The sequence below is a fragment of the Mustela putorius genome, unplaced genomic scaffold (assembly GCF_011764305.1).
Source record: "Mustela putorius furo isolate JIRA1106 unplaced genomic scaffold, ASM1176430v1.1 tig00000179_pilon_pilon_pilon, whole genome shotgun sequence".
NCBI lineage: Eukaryota > Metazoa > Chordata > Mammalia > Carnivora > Mustelidae > Mustela > Mustela putorius.
This window is the reverse complement of record NW_025421305.1, coordinates 11,184,380-11,207,492: the sequence shown is the minus strand read 5'-3', so window position 1 is coordinate 11,207,492 and position 23,113 is coordinate 11,184,380. Positions and strand designations below refer to the sequence as shown.

Sequence of the window (23,113 nt, the reverse complement as noted above, 5' to 3'; positions counted from 1 at the left end):
GAAGACACTCTGGCCTCGCGAATACCGCTCCCGGCGCAGGGGCCTCCGCCTAGGGGGCGCGGGCGACGCGGGCCGGGGGCGAGCCCAGGTGCGGCGACGGGGGGGAGGGCTCCGCCACGCGCCAAGGAAGAAAGCCTGACTCATGTCGTGTCCTGGCGGTGGCGGCAGCTGCGGCGGGCTCCTGGGAACTGAAACTCGTGATGCTGTTGCTGCGGAGAAAAGCCTCATTACCCATTCCGCAGGCGGGGGGGGACACCATCCAGGGCGGGGACACCACCCAGGGCGCGTACACCCGAGACCCGGGGCTCCGGCAGCCTCTGCGGGCCCCTCCCCGCAGCTCCCCCTCCCCTGCCGCGTGCCCGCGCGCGCGCCGGCCGCGTGTGAGAACAGAGCGGACACACCTAACCTGCGCGCGCCCCGCACTCTGCCCCACCCCCACTCGGGCCCAAACTCAGACCCGGATTCGCTCCCCCGGCCGAAATTCCCCACCCCCACCATCCCCCGGCGTCGGCGCCTCCGCGAGCCTTCGGCAATTTCCGTCGGGACACCCAGCGCTCGGCAAGGCCAGAAGCCCGGCCGCCTCCTACTCCGGCGGACCCGGCTTTATGTCTGCGGCGCCGGGGCGCATGCGCAGACGCCATCTTCCCTCCTTCTCCTTTGCTTGCCCCCTCCCCCTCGCCACCGCCACCGCCTCCTCTCGCCGGCGGTCGCCCCTCCTCCTCCTGCGCTCGGGCGCTGGTCCCTCCTCTCCCGATGCCGCGAGAGACCGGGGGATACGGTGGAGCTGGAGAAGAGCACTAGTAACAACCATCACAGCCCCCTCCCCGCCCGCCGCCCTCCCTCGGCACCCACCCACTCACCCGCCCCGTTTGCCGACACCGACCAACCCCACCTCTCGTTCCTTTGAACGGCGTCGGCTGCAGTCGCTTGCACCAGTCCGTCTGGCCACCAACGCCGCCGAGAAGGAGCCGCCGCTGCCTGCGGCCCCCTCCCGCCCCGGCCGCGGGAGCACAGGGTGAGGACGAGCCGGCTGCGGAGGAAGAGGACAGGAGCGGCTCGCACCCCTCTGCTAGCGCACGTCCCGCCGCCCTCCGGGGAGGCTCGGGCGCCGGCCCCTTCCTCCCCGAGGACGTGTGCCGAGCCGAGGCGCCTGCCCTGAGGGAGGAAAATGCTCGGGCTCCATGGCTGCCAGTGATGGAGCGGTCCCTGGGCTCCCGCTGCCACTGCCGCCGCCGCGCCCCGGCCGTGCTCCGCGAGGACCCGGCGTCTCTGCGCGCCCGCCCGCGCCTCGTTGCTGGGCTCACCGTACCGGGCGCCCCGCCGCCGCCGCCCCGCTCCGAGCCTCGCCGCCCCGGCCCCAGCCGCGGCCAGCGTTTGCTCACGGAACAGCCGCCGCGAGCCCAGGGGGTTTGAAAGGGTCCGAGGGGAGTGGGGGGAGGGCTAAGCGGGGACAGCGGGGCCGGGAGGGGAGGTTTGAGCGACACTGAGCTCGGGGCTTGCCGGCGGCGGCGGCGCTGGGGGTGGCGAGGGGAAGGCGACACTCGCTCCGCGCTGCCTTCGTGCAGAGCGACCGGGAGGGCTTTGCAGCGGCCGCCGCCGCCGCCGCCGCGGCGGGAGGAGGGGTTGTGGTTTCTGAGTTGTCCGGAGAAGGTGGGCATTTCTCGGTTTTCCCACCCCCTCCCCTTGTCTCTCCCTTGCCTTGTCTCCCCCTCCCTCCTGCCCCGCACCCCACGTGAAGCGGAATATAAAGGGGGGTGTGAGACTAGAGGGGAAAGTGAATGGCGAAGGACTGAAGGGGTCCCCCCTTCGGGTCCCTGGCCGCCCTGTTCACCCTCGTTCATCCTCCCTTCCCGAAGCTCGCCCTCGAAGGCAGGAGCGGCCGGCGCCTTCGGCTGAGGAGGAGGAGAAGGAGGAACCGCGCCGGGCGGAGCGTCAGGTCCCGTTTTCCTCCCCGGCGTCTTGAATACAAAGATTACGGTGCAGAAGGAAATTGCGCTCGCCTCCTCCGCCCCCCGGTACCCGACACAATGCACCAGCCGCCTGAGTCCACCGCCGCCGCGGCCGCGGCCGCTGCAGACATTAGTGCTAGGAAGATGGCGCACCCGGCAATGTTCCCTAGAAGGGGCAGCGGTGGTGGCAGCGCCTCTGCTCTCAATGCAGCAGGTACCGGCGTTGGTAGTAGTGCCACATCTTCCGAGGATTTTCCGCCTCCGTCGCTGCTCCAGCCGCCACCTCCTGCAGCATCTTCTACGTCGGGACCACAGCCTCCGCCTCCACAAAGCCTGAACCTCCTTTCGCAGGCTCAGCTGCAGGCACAGCCTCTTGCGCCAGGCGGAACTCAGATGAAAAAGAAAAGTGGCTTCCAGATAACGAGCGTTACCCCGGCTCAGATCTCCGCCAGCATCAGCTCTAACAACAGTATAGCAGAGGACACTGAGAGCTATGATGATCTGGACGAATCTCACACGGAAGATCTGTCTTCTTCCGAGATCCTTGATGTGTCACTTTCCAGGGCTACTGACTTGGGGGAGCCTGAACGCAGCTCCTCAGAAGAGACTCTGAATAACTTCCAGGAAGCTGAGACACCTGGGGCAGTTTCTCCCAACCAGCCCCACCTTCCGCAGCCTCATTTGCCTCACCTTCCCCAACAGAATGTTGTGATCAACGGGAATGCTCATCCACACCACCTCCATCACCACCATCACATTCATCACGGGCACCACCTACACCATGGGCACCACCATCCATCCCATGCTGGTGTGGCCAGTACATCCATTCCCGGAGGGCCACCCTCGAGTCCAGTATCCAGAAAACTCTCGGCCACGGGAAGCTCTGACAGTGTTATGCCAGCTGTACCAACTTCTGCTGTCTCATCGGGTGGCTCACCTGCATCTGTAATGACTAATATCCGTGCTCCAAGTACTACCGGCAGTATAGGTATAAGTTCTGTTACTGGCACGAATACAATGAATACTGTTAACATTACTGCTGTGGGTAGTTTTAATCCTAGTGTGACGAGCAGCATGCTTAGTAATGCTAGTGTAAATGCAAGCAATATTCCTAGTGCTGCTAGTGTGAGCGTGGGGCCTGGAGTTAGCAGCGGTGTTAATGTGAATATCTTGAGTGGCATGGGCAATGGTACTATTTCTTCCTCCGCTGTTGTCAACAGTGCCCCTAACGCAGCTGCAGGGATGACTGTGGGATCTGTTTCAAGTCAGCAGCAACAGCCAACAGTTAACACGTCCAGGTTCAGAGTTGTGAAGTTAGATTCTAGTTCCGAACCCTTTAAAAAAGGTAGATGGACTTGCACCGAGTTCTATGAGAAAGACAATGCTCCACCTGCTGCAGAAGGTGTGGCGATGAATAAAGTGGTGGAAACAGTAAAGCAAAACCCAGCAGAAGTGACTTCTGAGAGGGAGAGCACTAGTGGGAGCTCAGTGAGCAGTAGTGTCAGCACACTGAGTCACTACACAGAGAGTGTGGGAAGTGGAGAGATGGGAGCCCCGACTGTGGTGGTGCAGCCGCAGCCGCCAACTCTTCAAGGTATGGCTCTTCAGCAGGTGGATTTCAGCAGCTCTGGTCCTCCGAGTATCTCTCAATCGCAGATCACGCAAGTACAATTACAGCCTCAAGAACTGAGCTATCCTCAAAAGCAAGGTCTTCAGCCAGTACCTCTGCAAGCCACGCTCAGTGCTGCCACTGGTATCCAGCCACCACCTGTTAGCGTGGTTGGTGTAACTTCAGCTTTAGGTCAGCAGCCTTCCATTTCCAGTTTGGCTCAACCCCAACTGCCATATCCTCAGACGGCTCCTCCAGTGCAGGCTCCCCTTCCAGGGGCCCCACCCCAACAGTTACAGTATGGACAGCAGCAACCGGCTGTTTCTACGCAGATGGTCCCAAGCCATGGCAAAGCAGTGACTCAGAATCCCGCTTCAGAGTATGTACAGCAGCCACCGATTCTCCAAACAGCGGTGTCCTCGGGACAGCCCTGCGCTGCAGGAGTGGGAGCAGGAACAGCAGTGATGCCTACGGCCCAGCCACAGAGTATCCAGCTGCCAGTGCAGCCCGCAGCAATCCAAGCACAACCTGCAGGGGTATCTGGCCAGCCTGTTGGCCAGGCTCAGGCTGCTGTATCTGTTGTACCTCCTGGCAGTCAGATTGCAAATATTGGTCAACAAGCGAGCATACCTACTGCAGTGCAGGGACCCTCTACCCAAGTCACACCTTCAGTTATTCCGCAAGGTGCTCCTCCATCTTCACAGATAGTCCCACCTGCTCCAACTGCGATTATTCATCAGGGAGTTCAAACTAGTGCTTCAAGCCTTCCTCAACAGTTGGTCCTTGCACCCCAAAGTACCTTGTTAACTGTGCCTCCCCAGCCTCAAGGAGTAGAATCAGTAGCTCAAGTTTCGCAGCCGTTGCCTGCAGTTAGCCCTTTGCCCTCTGCTAGTAGTATTTCTGTTACAAATCAGGTTAGTTCAACCGGTCCTTCTGGAATGCCTTCTGCCCCAACAAACTTGGTTCCACCACAGAATATAGCACAAACCCCTGCCACTCAAAATGGCAATTTGGTTCAAAGTGTTAGCCAACCTCCCTTGATAGCAACTAATATAAATCTGCCTTTGGCACAACAGATCCCACTAAGTTCTACTCAATTCTCCGCACAATCATTAGCTCAGGCAATTGGAAGCCAAATTGAAGATGCCAGGCGCCCAGCGGAACCCTCCTTAGTTGGCTTACCTCAGACTATCAGTGGTGACAGTGGGGGAATGTCAGCAGTCTCAGATGGGAGTAGCAGCAGCCTAGCAGCCTCTGCTTCTCTTTTCCCGTTGAAGGTGCTACCGCTGACGACACCCCTGGTGGATGGCGAGGATGAGAGGTAAGATCATGCCGTGTTTCTGCAGACATTCAACAGATTCAAAGTTAATCTGTTCAGTAGCTATGTATCTGCACAACATTTGTCAAAAGCATTACCTATTTTTTCATTTTTGTATGTGAAAATGCGGTTTCGTGGTAAGTTTTCTAGAGCAAGAGTGGTGGAATGGTTTCAGAGTGGATAGTAAGTGGTGGGTGCAAGTAATATGTAACAGACTAGTTATTGAGCAGAAAGTATAGGTCTGGGGGCACCAAGTGTTTTTGTTACTTATGAAATGCTTTTTAAAGGGATTTATTATGAACGGAAAATTTTTGCTAACCCATATAATAGTAAATCTAGTCATTTGAATTTCTAAAATCCTTATGATAATCTCTTGAAGTGGGGGTTGTTCCCACGGTGGTTTCTCCTTTACTAGATTGGACAATCCTTTTCACTTCTACTGTGTTTGATCTTAGACTGTGAAAGATAATGTTACCTGCTTTTCCTAGTCAGACATTATAGGAAAAAGATGACCTAGTCTGGGTTATATAGGTTGCCCTTATACTGTAATTGACCAACTTTTGTGTACTTATTAAATGGTCATTTTAACTGACCAGAACAGGAATGGGAATCTTAAAAAGTATCTTGTGGGGGAGGAGGGTATACACTGTCAAAATTACCAGGTTTATCTTTGAAAGAAGTATCCTGTACGTTTTTCCTTTTGTTTGGTAGATCAAGGTGGTAGCCATTTTAAAAAGTAAGGAAAGTCTTAGAGGGTTGAATTTACAGAGGCTTGAAAATAAGACTTTGTTCTCCAGATAATGTATTCCACCTGTTCCCCTCTTTGCCAAAAAAATACCTAAAGCCAAAAATACAGTATTAATCGAGTGTTTTTGTAATTGAACTGGAAATAATGCTCCAAACATGCCATTGAATCAAATTGTGTCTTTTAAGCTGACTGCCTAGAAAAGTTGTGAAATCTCTAATGAGTCTACATTGCTTTAAAGTTGATTTTTAAAGGAATGTTCTTTTCACAGATTTGCTGGTCTGTGACTAACCTTGATCAAAAGAGTATCATAGGAGTTAATGACAAAAGGCTGCTCATTTTAACCATCGAACTTTGAATAAACTCTAAAGACACTTAATTATTTTAGTGTTAGTTGTAGATTTTTGTGATTGAACTTTCATCAGACCCAATTGGAAATTTTTTCACCTGGGAGAAATTGAGGGTATTTCAAAAGAATTGCAGTCTTAGAAAAATATTGCAGTGAGGTTTTCATAATATATATATATATATTTTAGTTCCTTAAAAGATGTAAGGTAAAGGCATCGTTAATTGAAATAATTTAAAATCTTGTCTTTCAAGATTTTTGTTTTTTTAAAATTTTTCCAGGAGTCATGTAATTAAAACCTTGTTATCTAACCAAATGTGTTCTGTATCATGTATACGAAACTGAACTTAAGAGTTAGACCTCTTCTAAGAGGTAGTTTCCTTAGTAGTCCTACTATAATTAATGATAAACTTTGTTTCATATGCTAATTGCTAACAGTCACTATAATTTTAAAGTATTTGTCCCAAATATTAATGTTTTCTAAATCTAAGGGGCATGATTGAGTGAAACTCCTGAAAATCAGGTCTATTATGTAGGTGCTAAATTCAGAGAAATAAAAGATAGATGAAATACACAAATGAAAACCACACATTTTGAATTGAAACCTGCCATGATTTTTGTTAATTACCATTTGTGGTCTCCTGGCATGACTTTCTCCTTTTTTATTCCCCTGGTGGTAGGGCGTGATAGAGCTTTCCACAACTTGCTCTTCCAGACAATTAAAGTCAGATGTTGCTACTTAGAACTAGGTTTTTAATTGTAGGGATAGAGGCCAGCTTAAGATATTTAGTACAAAATTAATTTTTCCATATAATAAGTGAGATGAAGATTAATTAAGGGCAAGCTGTGTAGAAATGTTTGGAAATAAAGGGACAAAAAACGATACTAAAGTATGATTAAGTATTGGTGTAAAGTAACCTGAGTTGACTCTGCCTGTTTTGAATTTACTACATATTTAAACTTTTTGTTAGTTAACATCAAAGTTAAGTCATGAAAGCCAGAAAATTTTTGTTTCGTAGGTGTTCTTTAAATGTTGAAAAATCAAAATTTGTCACCCCTAAAGTACCTATAAAGGCCAATAAGGATAAACATGTATATATTATTTTCTTTATGGTGTTTTACTGCAAATTATTCTTTTATCCCTAAAGAAAAAGAAATGTTTTAAATTTGCCTTTGGAAGGGAATTTGAGACTATCTACTAGAGAAAAAAGTGATAATGATTAAAAAAATTCTTACCTTTTCTTCCCATGACAGCTTCCATGTCACATGCATCTTCTGGGGTTTGGTCACCAATTTCTCTCTCATGGGAGGAAGGGGGTTACATTATAATTTCAATATTATGACTTAGAAACCATGTTAACAATAAAGCATTTTGGTGGTAAGGTAAATGAAAGAATATTCTGTAGTCTGTTTCTAAAATAATACTCTTAACACTTTAAAATTTAAAACGTTCATTAGGCATGTGAAAAATGCTTTCAGTTGATCATTGGTCAAGACTATAAAAATTAGAAACATGGGTCAGGCGTTAAGGTTATCTTGTTTTTTAAAATTCATTCTCATTAAAAAGGTCTTACTATCTCGTTTTCGCTTTTAACATGAACTTACCTTTATAACACAGGGAAGATACCGGTATTTCACACTGATCTATAATGTTTTGTGCTTTCCAATTCTTAGTACAGCCTCCCTTGTAAAATTGGTCATACTTCTATTCATTCTTCAACACTTATCTCAGATGTTCCTTCTGGAACATTTTTTGGTGTTCCTCTATTTAATGCGCTGCACACATTCAGTTGTTATGTTTACCTGTCTTCCTCATAAGACTCTGAGCTCCTCAAGGGCAAGAACTAAATTTTTTTTTTTTAAGATTTTATTTATTTATTTGACAGAGACACAGTGAGAGAGGGAGCACAAGCAAGGAGAGTGGGAGAGGGAGATGCAGGCTTCCCCGTTGAGCCAGGAGCCCCATGTGGGGCTTGATCCCAGGATTCAGGAATCATGACCTGAGCAGAAGGCAGACGTTTAAAGACTGAGCCACCCAGGCACCGCAAGAACTAAATAATATTTGAGTGAATTAATGAGCAGACCTTTCTCTGCTTTTTCCGTCACTATTTAAAATTTATATATTTTTATATATGTATATATATTTATATATTTATATATTATCTCATCATAAGCACAACTGTTAGAGATGCAGGATCATATAATTTGTGTAATAAATTGAAAAGAAAAGAAGAAAAAGACTTGCTTTTTTGCACCTCTTTAACCTCATCGTTGAGGTGAATTGATAGCTTTTTTCTAAATACAATACCTGTTACTTAGTAGGCTCTCAAATTTTTATTAAAGAGGAATGAAAGTCTTCTTATCTATAAAATAGGAGTAATACTCATTTTGCCTTCTTTTGAGGATAGTACCATTAGATAAAATATTTTAACTATAAAATTCTAAATTATAGGCTTTAATTTTTACTTAGGTTATACCTGCAGAGTTTAAAGGGTCAAGTAATTTACATGGTTATTGAAGCAAACAAAAGCTTCCTACCTCCCCCTTTCCATTTTACCTTACCCAAAAGCAGTCACTTTAACCTCTTTTAGATGATTGTCCTGTTTACCTCCTAGTTTATAAACAACATGCTTATATTGCTGCTGGATATGCAACATGGCTAGATGGTTAGGAGCATGGGCTCTGGGTTTATACTGTTTAGGTTTGAATCTTCCTCTGTCAGCTGTTAGTTTTATGTAATATTGGGCTACTTAACTTCTCTATGCCTCCTCATTTGGCTCATTTAAAAATGGGGATAAAAAAAATAAAAAATAAAAAATAAAAATAAAAATGGGGATAGTAGTACCTACCTCATAGGGATGTTTTAGAATATGAATTTGGAAAGCCTCTAGAACTGTGTCTAACTCACATGCTATGTATAGTTTGTGTTAAATAAAATACTCTGCGTTTGTTTCGGTTTTATTAACTTCCTGGATGGAAAATGAAGATTTAATTTCGTTATCACTTACGCAGCTGATCCCTTTACTTCCTGGTACCCTTCTTAATAGCTATGATTCCATCACTTTTGATAATTCAATATTCTTGTAAAATACCACTTTTCCTGTCCTGTACAATGTGCTGTACTTGCCTGCCTCCCTCCACTCCACCCCAGCTATCTAATGCATATAGTGTACTAGAATATATAGAATATATATTTCTATATACTACTTAGCCTATAGAAATGTTAGCCCCCCCCCCAAAGTTTTCATCTGTTTCCTCCAAATTGCCTTTCTGCCAATTTTGTATGCCTTTCTTCCTATTTTTGCTTTGCCTTTTGTGATAGAGCCTTTCCTCAGATGTCTGGTAATTCTTGGTCATCTGCACATCTGCACATCTGCACGTTAGGAGAGGAAAGAGCTTATCTAGTCTCAGTGTGACTTGTTGATTGTTAGCTTTACTATAGGGTGATCTGGCTGAAGTTCAATGTCTCTGCTCCACCCCTGGGTTAGTTTTGCTGTAATTATCACTAATTCAGCTTTTCGTCAAATGTCTCTTGAAATGTTCAGGTATTATCACCAATTTTATCTTCCTGAGGCAGTCTCTCCTGTCCCTCTGGCCTCCATTGTGGACTGTCTTCTAGACTTAGTATACAACCCCATTATTGTGGGATTCCTTTCACTTTCTTCCGTGGTTGGATTTCCATTTTGCAGTGGTCCATGTCATGTTCATTCTTGGCTTACTTGATGTTTTAAAATTGTTTTAGGGGGCACCTGCCTGGCTCAGTCTGTAGAGCATACGACTCTTGATCTCAGGGTTGTGAGTTTGAGCTGCATGTTGGGTGTAGAGATTACTTAAAAATAAAATCTTAAAAAAATGGTTTCCGTTTACCCTGAAATTCATTTGATTATTTGGTTAGGTTAAGAATACTACCTGTAAAATTGTATTATTTTATAATTTTGCTCCATTGCTTTCTAGCTTCCATATTGCTTTTGAGAAGTCTTAAGTCACTCTGATTTCCAAATATTGTATGTGACCTGTGTGTTTGTTTCCTTTTTTCCTGCCTTATTTACCCTTTTCTCTGTTCCTCTCTCTCTCTTTAATTCTCTGAAAGCTTTTGAGATTGTATCTGTTTCCAGTGTTTGGAAATTTTATAGTCATGGATCCTTGTATAGGTGTCTTTTCATCCATGTTGCTGAGTACTAGGTGTGCTCTTTTAGTCTGGAAACATCTTTTAATTCTGGGACTTTTTCTTGAACGAGGTCTTGATTATTTCTCTCTATTTTCTGTTTCTTTCTCAAACTCTTATTGGGATAATGGACCTTCTTGATTTCTTTTCTACTTTTCTTGTATTTTCCATCTCATTTTCTTTTTGCTGTACTTCTATTGAGTTTTCATATGTTATATATTAATTTTCCACAGCTTTTGTTTTTTGACTTTGCTCCTTTGAAATAGTTTCTTGCTCTAATAACAATATTTTCTTTTAGCTGTCTGAATATATAAAGGTTATTATTATTTTTTAAAGATTTCTTCTCCTTGTGTGATCAGTGTCTCCCAGGTTTGTTTTCTTAGTTTGTATTTGCTTTGTTCTTTATCTTTCATGTTCTGTAGCCTTACCTTAGATGGTTGGTGGTTGTGTTGTGAATAGGGAAGTAAAATCATAATTAGAAATCCTCAGTGATACTTGTTAGCCTTTACTGTATAGTAACCAGGCTCAGATGTTTGGTTGGAGGACTTTATTGATGTCAGTGTCTTCACGTATTTCCTTTGAGCTGGTTAGATTCCCTGTAGAAGGCTCTTTCTTGCTTGGAGGTGAAGGTTGTGGGGGATAGGAGGGAAGTTGGGTAAAAGGTCTTGGGAGAGTCTTAGCATCCCCATATATATTTCTTCGCTCAATCACCCTGTTTTAGTATGTTTTACTGCCTGCGGCTGTACCTGATTTTCTCAGTCTTGAGATATGGTGTTTTGTATTCTCCAGACAATATATTTTCAGGTTTCTGTTGGGATTGGGGAAGGACAGTAAGGATCAGTGGAGCTGGTTACTTCTTAAAAAGACTTAAACAATCTTCCTTATTTTAGCTCCCTCTCTCCCCCATATCCCACTTCAGATGTATGTGGTACTGCCAATTGCTGAGTCTTTTGGGGATTTTACAGTTTAAATTGGGTTTGTTCTTGGCTTTCTCCACTGTTTGATTAAGATTTGATTTTCTAGTGTTTGCTAAGTCATTTGTCACTCAACCATCTGCTTTCCAGCTTCCAAACTTTTGTTGCTATTGTCTTTTTACCCATTCTCTCAATTTTTGTTGGTTTATGTCTTTATAGCTAAAAAATTCATTTTTTAGTTTTTAGGTTTTTAGTAAAGGAGTATAAATTATGTGTTTACTATCATTATATACTAATCTTAACTATACAACACTGCACTATTAAATGTAAAGAATGATGCTAATTTTAATAAGGTCATTGCTCCAAGGTTTGATCTGTAATAAGTACATAAATTTTAAGAGTGGAATTGCTTGGCTTATATTCAGTAGAATATAAGTGTGGAATTAAGAGTGGAATTGCTTGGCTTATATTCAGTAGAAATAATAATAGTATATAACTCGGTATTTCAGTTCATAGAAGTGATTAGAAATGTTAGGATTAGATTCAGTTAATATTTATTATCACATTAAGCCAACTCAACAACCCTGTGAGTTAAGTTCATTCTGTCTTACTGGTGAATAAGCTGAAGCGTAGTTTCTAGAGAGGTGGAGTTGTTTCTGGTTACACACATAGCAGCACAACAGCTAATATTAAAATTTTTTTTTCCAACTAAAAGTCTTTTGGTATTTCTACTAATGAAGCCAACAAGAAGGAAGCGTAATGCCCATAAACAAGAGTAGCTGAAAACCTGAAAAAAGGCAGGCTTCTTTGATTTGTGTATTTGTGCAAAAGTAGAATTACCGTAGAACATACTGCTGTTTGCCTGTAAGTCCTCGGTGAGGGAAAAAAGTGGTTAAAGGCATCACAACTGATGGACCTGGAGTGCAGTAGACATGCAAATGATAAGTGAATTAAGTTTAATATTGTTTTTTCTTTTTGAAGTTGTATGAAAATTATTTTTTCAGGAAAACTTTTAATTTTCTAATTTAAATTCAGTCTTTGTAGCATTGGCTTCAGAATTGTGAGGCAACAGTTAGATTTTGGTTCTTGTTTAGGAAGTTGAATTTAAAATTATGAACTATGCAAAGCATGACCTCTTCTGCTGCAATATTAGAAGCATGCTGCAATGTTGGAACTCTGGTGGTTGGTTTTTGCCGTGTCACCGTGTTGAGCGTGTCATGGTAGGAATATGCTTTAATGGCTCATTAAAAGAAATTACATGAATTGCATGTTTACATTATTTTAAAGAACTATTTATAATTAATTTTAGATTCTAGGTTGACTTTGTTTTCTAGCTTCACGTATATTCACATGTCCTTCCCCCCATTATTTCTTCCTCACCAGTTTGATGTGGAAATCTTACGTTTCAGCATTATTGAGCCTAGTTGACTTTTATTTTTCCTTCTTCTTGAAACACTCTTTTGCTTTCAGGGCTCTTTTTAGTTTCTTCCCACCTTTCTGGCTCCTTTTTTCAGTGTCTCTCAGATTCATCTATTCTGTCCGACTCCATGTTGGAGTTTCTCTGGATTTCTAAGTCCTTTTCCCACCTAGCTGCCTTTTCCGTAAGTGATCATCTGCTCTGTGGCTTTAAATACAGTCTGTATGCTATCAGTTTTCTGAATGCGCATCACTAGCCCACACTTTTTTTTAGCTTTAGGTGATACTGTTCTCTGCCTTCATAAAGCATCTCCACTTGCATTCTCATAGTCTTAACAGAGCACAAAGTTTCTCTTCATTACCTGTCCTCTCAAATTTCTTTCTATTTTGTTATCTTCTTTTTAATAATTATTATTTCTTACTAGTTCTTCACTTCAGAAACTTTAGGGTAATTCCTGATAACTTCCCCTTTTTCTCACCGTGTACTTCCTGACCTTATCCTACAAAATATATTCTGAATTCATCTGCTGCCCCCACCATTGCCCCAACTCTAGTCTAATGTATTTAACTCTTAAAGTACTACAGTAGCTTCCTCATTAGCCTCTTGCATACATTCTCTTGTTTCTCCAATATTATATTTTGCAGTCAGAATGATATTCTTAAAATAAAAAATCTGTTCAGAACTCTCACTTGCCCAGCACCCTTTAAAAGTAATTACTTTTTGCCTTTGTTTACCTCTGGCATCATGTAGTGCCACTTTCCCCTCTGCTTTCTGTGTTCCAACTGCCTTCTTTCAGTTCCTCAAGTTGCCATTCATTCTTAGTTCTTCCTCTAGGGTTAAGCACACATTCTTCAGCCTAAGCATCCCCTGTGTCACCTGTCCTCTATTCCTCCTCAAAGTTTAACTGACACGTTTTTATAAAAAAATTTTTTTAATTTCAATGTATTAGTTTCAGGTGTACGATATAGTGATTCAGCAATTCTATACACTACTTGGGGCTCATCACATGAGTACTAACGGTCACTTTTTGATAGGCCTTCTGTGACATAGCAATCTAAACTCTGGTTCTTTGTTAATAATGTTCTTTTATAATGTTTATTAGTTTGTAGAGTGTGTGTGTGTGAGAGACAGAGAGAGAGAGAGAGATAATCTGATGATTTTAAGCTTTATAGACAGGGATGCTTGATTTGCTTCTACATATCCAAAGTGTATTTCAGTGCTTAACAGATACTTAGTAAAAAATCTGCCTAGTGAATAAATGAAGCCAAGTGGCACAAGATAAGGACAACTTATCTTTTTAAAATCATTGTTACGGTATATTTGGAAGGTAAATAAGTTCTGTATAGATGACCATGTGATATCACTATTTCCTCCTTTAATAGAGGTGAATCAGAATTAATTGATTATTTTTTGCTGTGTTTATGAGCCAAAAGAGCAATCTTAGTTGTTGCTTGTAACAAGCATTTTGTTTTGTGTTTTTCTGCTTGTTTTGTATTTACTTTTGTTTATGCCAGTAAAAGTTCTCCAACTTGGTTAAGACCAAAAAAACCCCTATTTATTTGAAAATTAGAATATCAGTATTCTTTATCATCTTTTGGCTTGTTCATCTCAATATATAATGAAGCTTAAATAGTATCCAACTATTGTCTTGGAAGTCCTTTGGTACAGTTTCAGCTGTTGAAAATATAAACATGTAACTTGTAAAAATGTTGTTTGTATTGAGAGTTTTCCTTATTAAACAGTTTAGTAAATAGTGAGTTAATTACTTGTTTAAAATTCCTAACTGATCTATTTTACTTATGGTTACTTGTTATTGAACAGGTAAGTTATGAATTAATTAAAGGCAGATGAAAAAGGTTTGGCAGTGATCAAAATTAGCTAAACTAATTGATTACCTGTGAGTAGGTGTTAAATGGGCATAAAAAGTGTTAAGAGATGAGGTCTTTACTCTTAAGGTTAGGTAATTAAAAACAGAAGGGAAAATGTACAATCTGATGTTGTAGTGCAATGGTCATCCATTAGGAGAGGGACCTCTCCATATTAAAACCTGGTTGCTTTGCTGAAAACCATATTTGTGTTGATTGGGGAGAAGATTTACTATGATTGATTTTTATTAAGGATTAGCTTTAAATCCTGGTGTATATGGATTTACCATGGTGTGGATGGTATTGCCCTTCCCCATCCAGGACGCCGTAGAGTAAAGGGTTACTCTGAGCTGCATGAGGTTAAGACAGATGTGATAGCAGCTTATTTTCCCAGGACTCTAGATTATTTTTATACTATCAGCTCACCACTCAGGTTAGGCAACTTTTGATACCTTGGGTACATGCCTGAGTATTCCTTTTTTGAGTAAGTTTTGATTGGATTGATTATAAAATTGCTCACTGTGATGAGACTTCATTTTTCCCAGCTTGGCTAGTTACCTGATTTCTTCAGTATTAGACTTTCTTAGTATACATTCATTCACATGGTAATAAACAGCATATTGACTAGTTAGGAATGCTTTGAAGGTATAAACATGCAATTTAATATCTAGCAAATTTTTGCTGTGGTATGGCTATGATACATTTCTACTGGTAGTAGTAATGAAGTCTTACTTTTGTGTGACTTTGGGGGGTTTGTTTTTAACAAAGTACTTTGAAATAGATTATATCCCCTTGAGTCCTAGCAGTCTTAAAGTTGATAGGATACTTTTGTTCCATATTCACAGAGGAAGAAAACAGTCTGGTTCATTTATTCAGTCATTGATTAAATATTGAGTTACTACTGGGTGTTATGTACTGTCTTTAGCTTGTTCATAGACTCTATAACAATTTAACAGTAAGAGAGTTCAAAATTATAGTACTTAGCTGTAGGATTGTTCTAAGCACTTTATGTCTATCAATTCATTTAATTCTCAGAAAATCTTATATGAGTTTTAAGTACCATTATTACCCCCATTTTGCAGGAGATGAAACTGAGGCATAGAATGATTAACTTGGGAAAAAAAACAAGTAACTTATTCAAGGTCACATATCTAGTAAGTTGGAGCTGGGATTTAGATCTAGGCAGTTTGGGTTCCAGAGTTTGTCCTCTTAAGACCCTTGAGCTCTGTTGGCCTCTGTTAGCATATGGTCTGAACTGAGTTGTTCTGACAGTGGTATTGAGAGTTGTTTTCTCAGTCAGCTTTCCTGTATTGGAAGGCATGGGGAACTGCAGATATTTCTTATCTTATTCTGTCCTCAAATAATCTTATCTTGATCTTGGAAGTTTGAGTGGGAATGGTACTCTTATTCTTGTACTCAAGAACATAAGCTCCATGAGAACAAGGACCTTATCCATCTAGTTTACCTCTGTATTCTCACTGCATGCAATAGTGCCTAGCTCATAGTATGTTTTGAAATATTATCGAGTGAGTGCATTCAGACATGTGGCAGAAGAAAAACCCCATAAATATCTGGGATAGGGATATCATTACAGCCAGAAGCTCTGCATTCTGTTGACATTATATGCATAGCTGTTCTGATATACAGGAGTAAGTTTCAATTCTTCCCAGATATACTACTGTACCTGTTACCTTAAATTATTTCTGTCTCCCTTTCAGCAGCCTATCAAATGGGTATATTTATTGAGTACCTACAAGGTGTAAATTATTACATAGTAATGGTATAGGCAAAGATATAATCAAACATGATTTTTGTCCTTAAGGAGTATATACAACGTACATATGGTGAAATTACATGACAATAATTAGAGCTAAATAACAGTTTTAAATGACATGAAATACAAAATGAACAAATCAGAAATTTAGAGCTGGAAATCTTGAGATCTCACTCAACTCTTGTTTTATAGATGAAGCAACAAGTTCAGAAAGGCTAAGTGAATTCTCATAGTGCTACAAAATGTTTCTCAGACTAACGGAACTCCTCTTTCCTGATAGAGTAAATTACATTCAAAGTTCACAGATGGGATGGAATTGACCTTTGGTAGGTCAGGGATGCAGTGTTTTGAATGGACTTTTTGAAAGTTTTGGGTTGAAGAAAGTTTCAGGTAAGAGAGTACTAATAAAAGGGAAAAAATAAGAAATGCGTTCAGGGTACCAGTAGGGGAACAGTCAGACTAAATAGAGTTAAGTTTGTCTTAGGCTGTGATAGGAAGTGACTGTAGGTTGAATTCAGGAGTGATCTGGTGCTTAACACTTTTTGATTAAGTCACATTCAAGGAAGATTAGTATCAAATGAATCCATAGTTTGGATTGGAATGGGGGTACACCTGGAAGCAGAAAGAACCAGTCAGGAAATTGTTTTCTCTGTTACTTTTTAATGAATGAAGGAGATAAATTAGAGGGATAGTGATTTTTTGTAAAGTGATTCAGTATAGAAGTCCTTTGGTTAGGAAATTTCTCAGTTTAGAAAACTACTGTATTCACTTTCCAAGTCTGTCTTCCCTTAAAGCAATATATTTCTCTTCTCATTTTGAAAAATCAACAGACAAAAATAACCTAATTTTTTGGAAAGGCTATTATCTATAGCTGTAGTTTTAAAAGTGCGAGGGGTAAGTGGTAATAACCTTCAGGTAGGATTTTTGCAGTTTGTTTTCATAGGATTCATCTGTGTCTAATCCAAAGCAGATGTGTCCCAAATATATTTAGTAGTGAAAAGAAATCCAAGTGTGAACTAATATTTTAGGATTGGTTCTTTACACTAGTGATCATAGAGACTTTACCCTCCTTTCTTTTCATTCACTCACTTGCCAGTCTTTTCCAGGCAGTGGAAAGAGGAAGAATAATTTCTTCCTAACTGCCCCCCGCCCCCCGCCCCAGCACTCTCAGGTCTACCACAAGGGAAACGGTATATATAGTTATTTAAAATGTTAAAAGCATTAGTGCTGTCATCGACACTAATGTGAGTAATTTGATTATTTTATTGACATTTAAAGTGCCACAAAAGTAAATTATATGTTGGTGCCTTTTTTTCACTTCACTTGCCATTTAAAATTTTGAGAATATATTCGTATATGTGTGCATATACATATAAAGAAATATAATTTTAAAAGGATATTTTGAAATTTTTAGATTTCCTATGTATTTGAAAGGATATAATTTAGTAAGTATTTGTACAGCACGAATCTCTGTCCTTAAGGAGAGCCTACTTAAAATCAAGAATAAGTGTGTATCTATACATACAGATATACATATATGTGTGTGTGTGTACGCATACACACACACACAGACACAGATAATAGGTATAACAGGTTCCAAATACTACTCTCCTGTTTTCGGTCCTTTGTTTCAGTTTTTTTCACCTATTTATAATTTATTTTGTAGTATTTATACCTACCTTTGTTGACTGCTTGAAACATTTTAGGGAATGACTTGGGATGGAAGTGCAATAAATGGGAAAAGGATGACAAAGGTAGGCTGTGTGTCAGGAGAGATATTAATAAAGCAGTATTGAGAGTCAGAAGGTAAAGATCAGATCACATGCCTTTGAAGAGGTGGCATTTGAGAGAAGTTATTTTAGTAGAGAAAACTTACACCAAGAAGGTTCAAGGTACAGGGAGTATTTATGGAAAAGAGCATAGGACATAGTCTAAGTTGGTAAGTGATGGTGTCTGTATATAGGAATATGGAAGATAAGGCTAACTTTGAAAAGCATCGGAGACAGGATTGAGGAGTCTTGACTTAATTGGACATGGAATGGAGGGCCCTTTTTAGTTTTTGTGCCTTGTAATGGCCTGGTCTCAGTGTTGGGTTTTAGGGAACTCCTGACTTTATTTTGGATGTCTAGTTGCTTCCTTCCCTAATAGGGTATGAGGAACTCAGTAATTCCTTTTGCTGTCAGTGGTGGAAATGGAGGCATATTGTCTTTGTGGTTACAGTCTGAGATGATGGTTTGAATCAGTGACCTTGGCCTCATTAGGAAAGCTAAGGAGGCAAGGACCCAGTCCACATATGGTAACATTCTACTAATCCAGAGGTTGAACACTGGTAACTTAATCCTTTGGAATACAACCTCTGGAATGTAAAGGCCTCCAAACTGCTGGAAATTGCTATCACAAAATAAAGCCATGTAGCTACCACCCTCTTCCTCCAGGGCTATTTTTGTATAGTATTTTTGGTTATTTTTTTAGACTTTTTAAGTGTTATGTTTGCCGTCTTTATCACCTTAAAGCAGATGAGGGAGGGGAAAGAAAAGAAATGGGATTCTAAGGCAGGGGCAAATTAGGCAAGTAGTAGCATATAGCCTGACAGCAAAGTAGGAATTAGAAATTTTAAGATTACCCCAAAGAGACATGATACAGTGAATGATTCACTATTTGAAAGTGAGATTATAAAATAGGTAAACCTGGGGCGCCTGGGTGGCCCAGTGGGTTAGGCCTCTGCCTTCTGCTCAGGTCATGATCTCAGGATCCTGGGATCAAGCCCTGCCATCAGGCTCTCTGCTCAGCGGGAATCCTGCTTCCCCCCCTCTCTCTGCCTGCCGTCTGCCTACTTGTGATATTTCTCTCTCTCTGTCAAATAGATAAATAAAATCCTTAAAAAAAATGAACTAGATAAACCTAACCCACTTACATGCTAAGGAAGTTTTTGTTTATACTTAATATTAAATTAATTTTATTTTCTTGGTTGTGTTTTATTGTATTTTCAACAATGATGAGGATTCTCTTTCTGCTTGGGGGAAAGAACTCACGTTTTAGAAACTACTTTTTAAAGATGATAGTCAATAAAACTTATAGTAGCAAATTCATTTTAGAAAAGTGCTGCTTGTAAGTTATTTTTTGCTTGATTTTTGTTTCTCCAAGTGTATTGCTTTGGGTGCAAAGTGGTGTGAGGTGGATTGAAAAAATACGGGTTTTGGCTGTAGTGCTGTCCACGAGTCAGGTGCTGATAACCCATCAAATATCTAGCTTTCTCCTTTTCTTCCTCTTTTTAGGCTTTATTACTGTAGTTTACTTCCCTTTCAGACTTAGGCTTGGAGCCATGTCTTTTCTTCAGTTCATGCTCCCTGTTACTGTAGAATCTTGGAATAAAGTTTCGTCTGACAGTGAAGCTTCAGCTTCATTGTGTTATTTTCTTCTTTGGGGATCTACCAAGCATTATTTACTAGTTGTTCTCTGAAATGACAGCAGGATTTATATACAACTGTTATATTTTGTTATTAGGAATTTTAGTTGTTTTCAGGTTCCAGGGAGGAGGGATGGATCCAAAATGGGGAGATAGGTTAAGTCCAAATTAGATATCTTAAAATGTTTCCTGCTTTCATTCTTGAATCCCATAATAATTAACCATAATTCTGAACCCCAATCCTTTTAGGAATAAGTATATTTAATGCTTATTGAAGGAACATAATGTTTGAATTATCGACCACTTTAGCTTTTTTTTTTTTTTTTTTGGTAAATTTATATAAGACGAATGATGAATTTATAGGGGACCCGAGGATTATAGGATGACAGAGAGATGATTCTAAAATTTCTTTTTCTTTTACTGTATTATTGGCAGATATATTATTTAGGTAAAATATTATTAAGTTAAGTAACTTGGTCATATAATACTAAGTGATGGAGTGAGTATTCCGCTAGGTGATTTGACCCAAAGCTTGTACTCTTAACCATTCTGGAGATTGTCTTGGCCCACTGATGAGCCATATGAGGTGGCAGCTGACTGCTGTCAAAAGCAGTCGTTAGCCTATGAGGATGGAGGCATTTAGTCCTGTAGATTTCACTGGATTCTCATTATAGAGTTGTACAGTGAGTGATGTTCTTAAGGGTGATCCTTTCGATTGTTTTCTCCTAATTAACTTTTTTTTTTAATTATTTTACACACAGAGAGAGAAATCACAAGTAGGCAAAGAGGCAGGCAGAGGCGGGGGGGCGGGAAGCAGGCTCCCTGCTGAGCAGAGAGCTCGATATGGGACTCGATCCCAGGACCCTGAGATCATGACCTGAGCCGTAGGGAGAGGCTTAACCCACTGAGCCACCCAGGCGCCCCTCCTAATTAACTCTTTTAATTTTTTTTTTTTTTTTTATTTACTTGACAGAGAGAGAGATCACAAGTAGGCGGAGAGTCAGGCAGAGAGAGAGAGATAGAGAAGCAGGCTCCCGCTGAGCAAAGAGCCCAATGCGGGGCTCGATCCCAGGACACCGAGATCACGACCCGAGCCGAAGGCAGCGGCTCAACCCACTGAGCCACCCAGGCGCCCCTTAAAAACATTTCTATCCCAAATGATTAAATTTTCCAAATTTTTGCTAAAGAATAAACTTTAAATTTGGAGAATTTGTTTAAGTGAAATCCAATTTTTAAGACTAAATGAATGTAGAAATAATTTTATGACATGAACCTTTCAGTAAGTCAAGTTAGTAGCCTTCTGCTGGTCTCATTTTGTGAGCTTTTACGATAAGCTATTGATACTTAGGATATATATTTTTTAATGCTTAACATGATCAAGTTACATTAAGATACTTATTAAAGTAGAAAACTCATTTTAATCGGTTGAATCATAATAGCACATTTTATGACTCAGTCTTTTAATTTTGAATGGTTATAGCATTTGGTTTGCATTTCATGCTTATTATTGGAAGAAGAAAATGCTAATTTATGTGAATACTTTTATAGTAAGTTGAAGAACAGGATTTACCTTGTCTTTTTGCTTGTTATCTTAAAAGGAGGAGTTTATTTTTTGAGACAATTCCCTTAGGTCTTCTATTCTAGTCTATTTTATCTCTCTCTCTCTATCTATCTGAGAGAGCGAGAGAGTACAGTCAGGGGGAACTGTAGAGGGAGAGGGAGAAGCAGGCTCCCTACTGAGCAGAGAGCCCAGTGTAGGGCTCCATCCTAGGACTCTAGGGTCATGACCTGAGCTGAAGGCAGATGCTTAACCATCTGAGCCACCTAGGTGTCCTTGGCCTTAGGTATTCTATTAATTCAAAGTTTTTACAGTAGAGCTGCTTTGTTTAATTTTTCATTGTGTGTTTCCTGATTTATAAACATTGAATTATATAAAGAAACAATTGGAACTTCCTAAAATCTTGTAGTTAATAGTAAGTATCTTAATTGATATAGTAACTTAATTTATCACTGAATAGTAATATAGTATGAATCTTACTCAGTTTTTCCATAATTTCACTTTCCACTACTATGTAATAGCCAAAAGCTACTGAAAGCCAGTAATTTTCACATCTTGTATAATTTGATTGCATTTCTAGACATTTTACTTATTCGTATGCTTTTGACAGCCTAAATTTGCCATTCTCCCCATCCATGTAGGCAATCACAATGGAGAATTTTTTTTTTTAAAGATTTTAATTATTTATTTGAGAGAGAGTGCAAGCGAGAGAGCGCTAGCAGGGGGAGCAGCAGTTGGAGAGGGAGAAGCAGGCTTCCCACTGAGCAGGGATCCTGATTGGGGTGGTCGGGGGAGAGTTTGGTCCCAGGATCCTGAGATCAAAGATTCCAAAATCTGGACCTGAGCTGAAGGCAGATGCTTAACTGACTGAGCCACCCAGGTGCCCCTAAAGGGAGAATGTTTAAAAGTGAGGTTGTCTGTTGTGAAATAGAAAGCAGAAAGGGACCCACTTTGGGTTTTTTCCTTTTATTTAAAGGTTTAGTTTCTAGTTGTACTTGTATTTTTAGCTCATCAGGATCTACCAGTATCTTACTAAATTTTCTTGTTAAGAAATGGATCCAATATGCAAAAACAAAAACTTTTAACAAGTAGACACTCTGGCCTAATAAAACTCAAGTTGTGCTGTATTTGAGCTTATAAATACGTGACCTAAATGCCATGTAGTGGTCTGAGTCAGAGACTCAACAAATGAGTAAGGTAGCAGAAAGGTCTAGAAGATGATTACTGTGAATAGAAGGGAAAGAGGAGGAACTGGTGATAATTGATAACTTATTAAACAGTTTTGTTGCCTACATCTCTAAATCTAGCAATATAAAATATTTTAGAAAAACTACCTAAGCTAATTTAAGCAGTTGTCTATTAGCCTTTGGAGCTTTTTATAGTATTTCTAATCTTTCCTGGTATTGTGATGATTTATTTACTTAAGAAATATTTGAATGCTTGTTGTGTATGCTAGCACTGAACAAAGGTACTAAGGATACAAAAAAAAGTTGTGCTTTTGGTCTTCCAAGAGTTTTGTCTAGTACTCTGAAAAAGCATCATAAGATCTTAATATATTTTCTAAATTATCCAAATTAACATATCATGCTTAGTTGCTCTGTATATGATGTGCATGACAGCCTTTTGATTCAAATAAGTTGATTAATCTAGCTATGGATTAAGGAGCATAGTGGACAGTGAGGTAGAGTTTAATGAGCATTAGCTTTGGCATCAGATCTGGTAGCTAATCTTCTTTATGCTATCTTGCATTGTGTGACCTTTGTAAATGTAAGCCCAGTTTTCTTACCTGTGAAGTGGGAGTAAGCTACCCTTGCACTGTTGTTGGGAGGGTTTAAGGGGATAAAGGATGTCATGCACCTAGCTCAGTTCTTTATAGTTGTTGTACATAGTATCTGCTTTTATTATTGTGTAAGTAAGAATGATTCCTTTCAGAAGCACTGTAAATTAAAATTAAAAGCTTGCCTACATAGTCGGAGACTTTCTCCATACGATAACCTTCTAAACCAGGGATTCTGCACCCTTGTGACATTTTTGGTATAGCCTTTCT

General features: G+C 40.7%; 1 protein-coding gene across 7 annotated transcripts in view; it reads left to right on the top strand.

Moving 5' to 3' along the window:
* Positions 1-2,027: 2,027 nt before the first annotated feature.
* TSC22D1 (TSC22 domain family member 1) overlaps positions 2,028-23,113 on the top strand; it is a 137,546-nt gene continuing 116,460 nt past the window's right edge. For all 7 annotated transcript variants that reach the window (XR_006605727.1, XR_006605728.1, XR_006605730.1 and 4 more), the window contains exon 1: positions 2,028-4,879. Coding sequence is in view for 3 of the 7 variants with exons in the window: in XM_045076647.1 (XP_044932582.1) it covers positions 2,028-4,879 (2,852 nt within the window). In the remaining 4 variants the exon portion in view is untranslated. The remainder of the gene's footprint in view (positions 4,880-23,113) is intronic.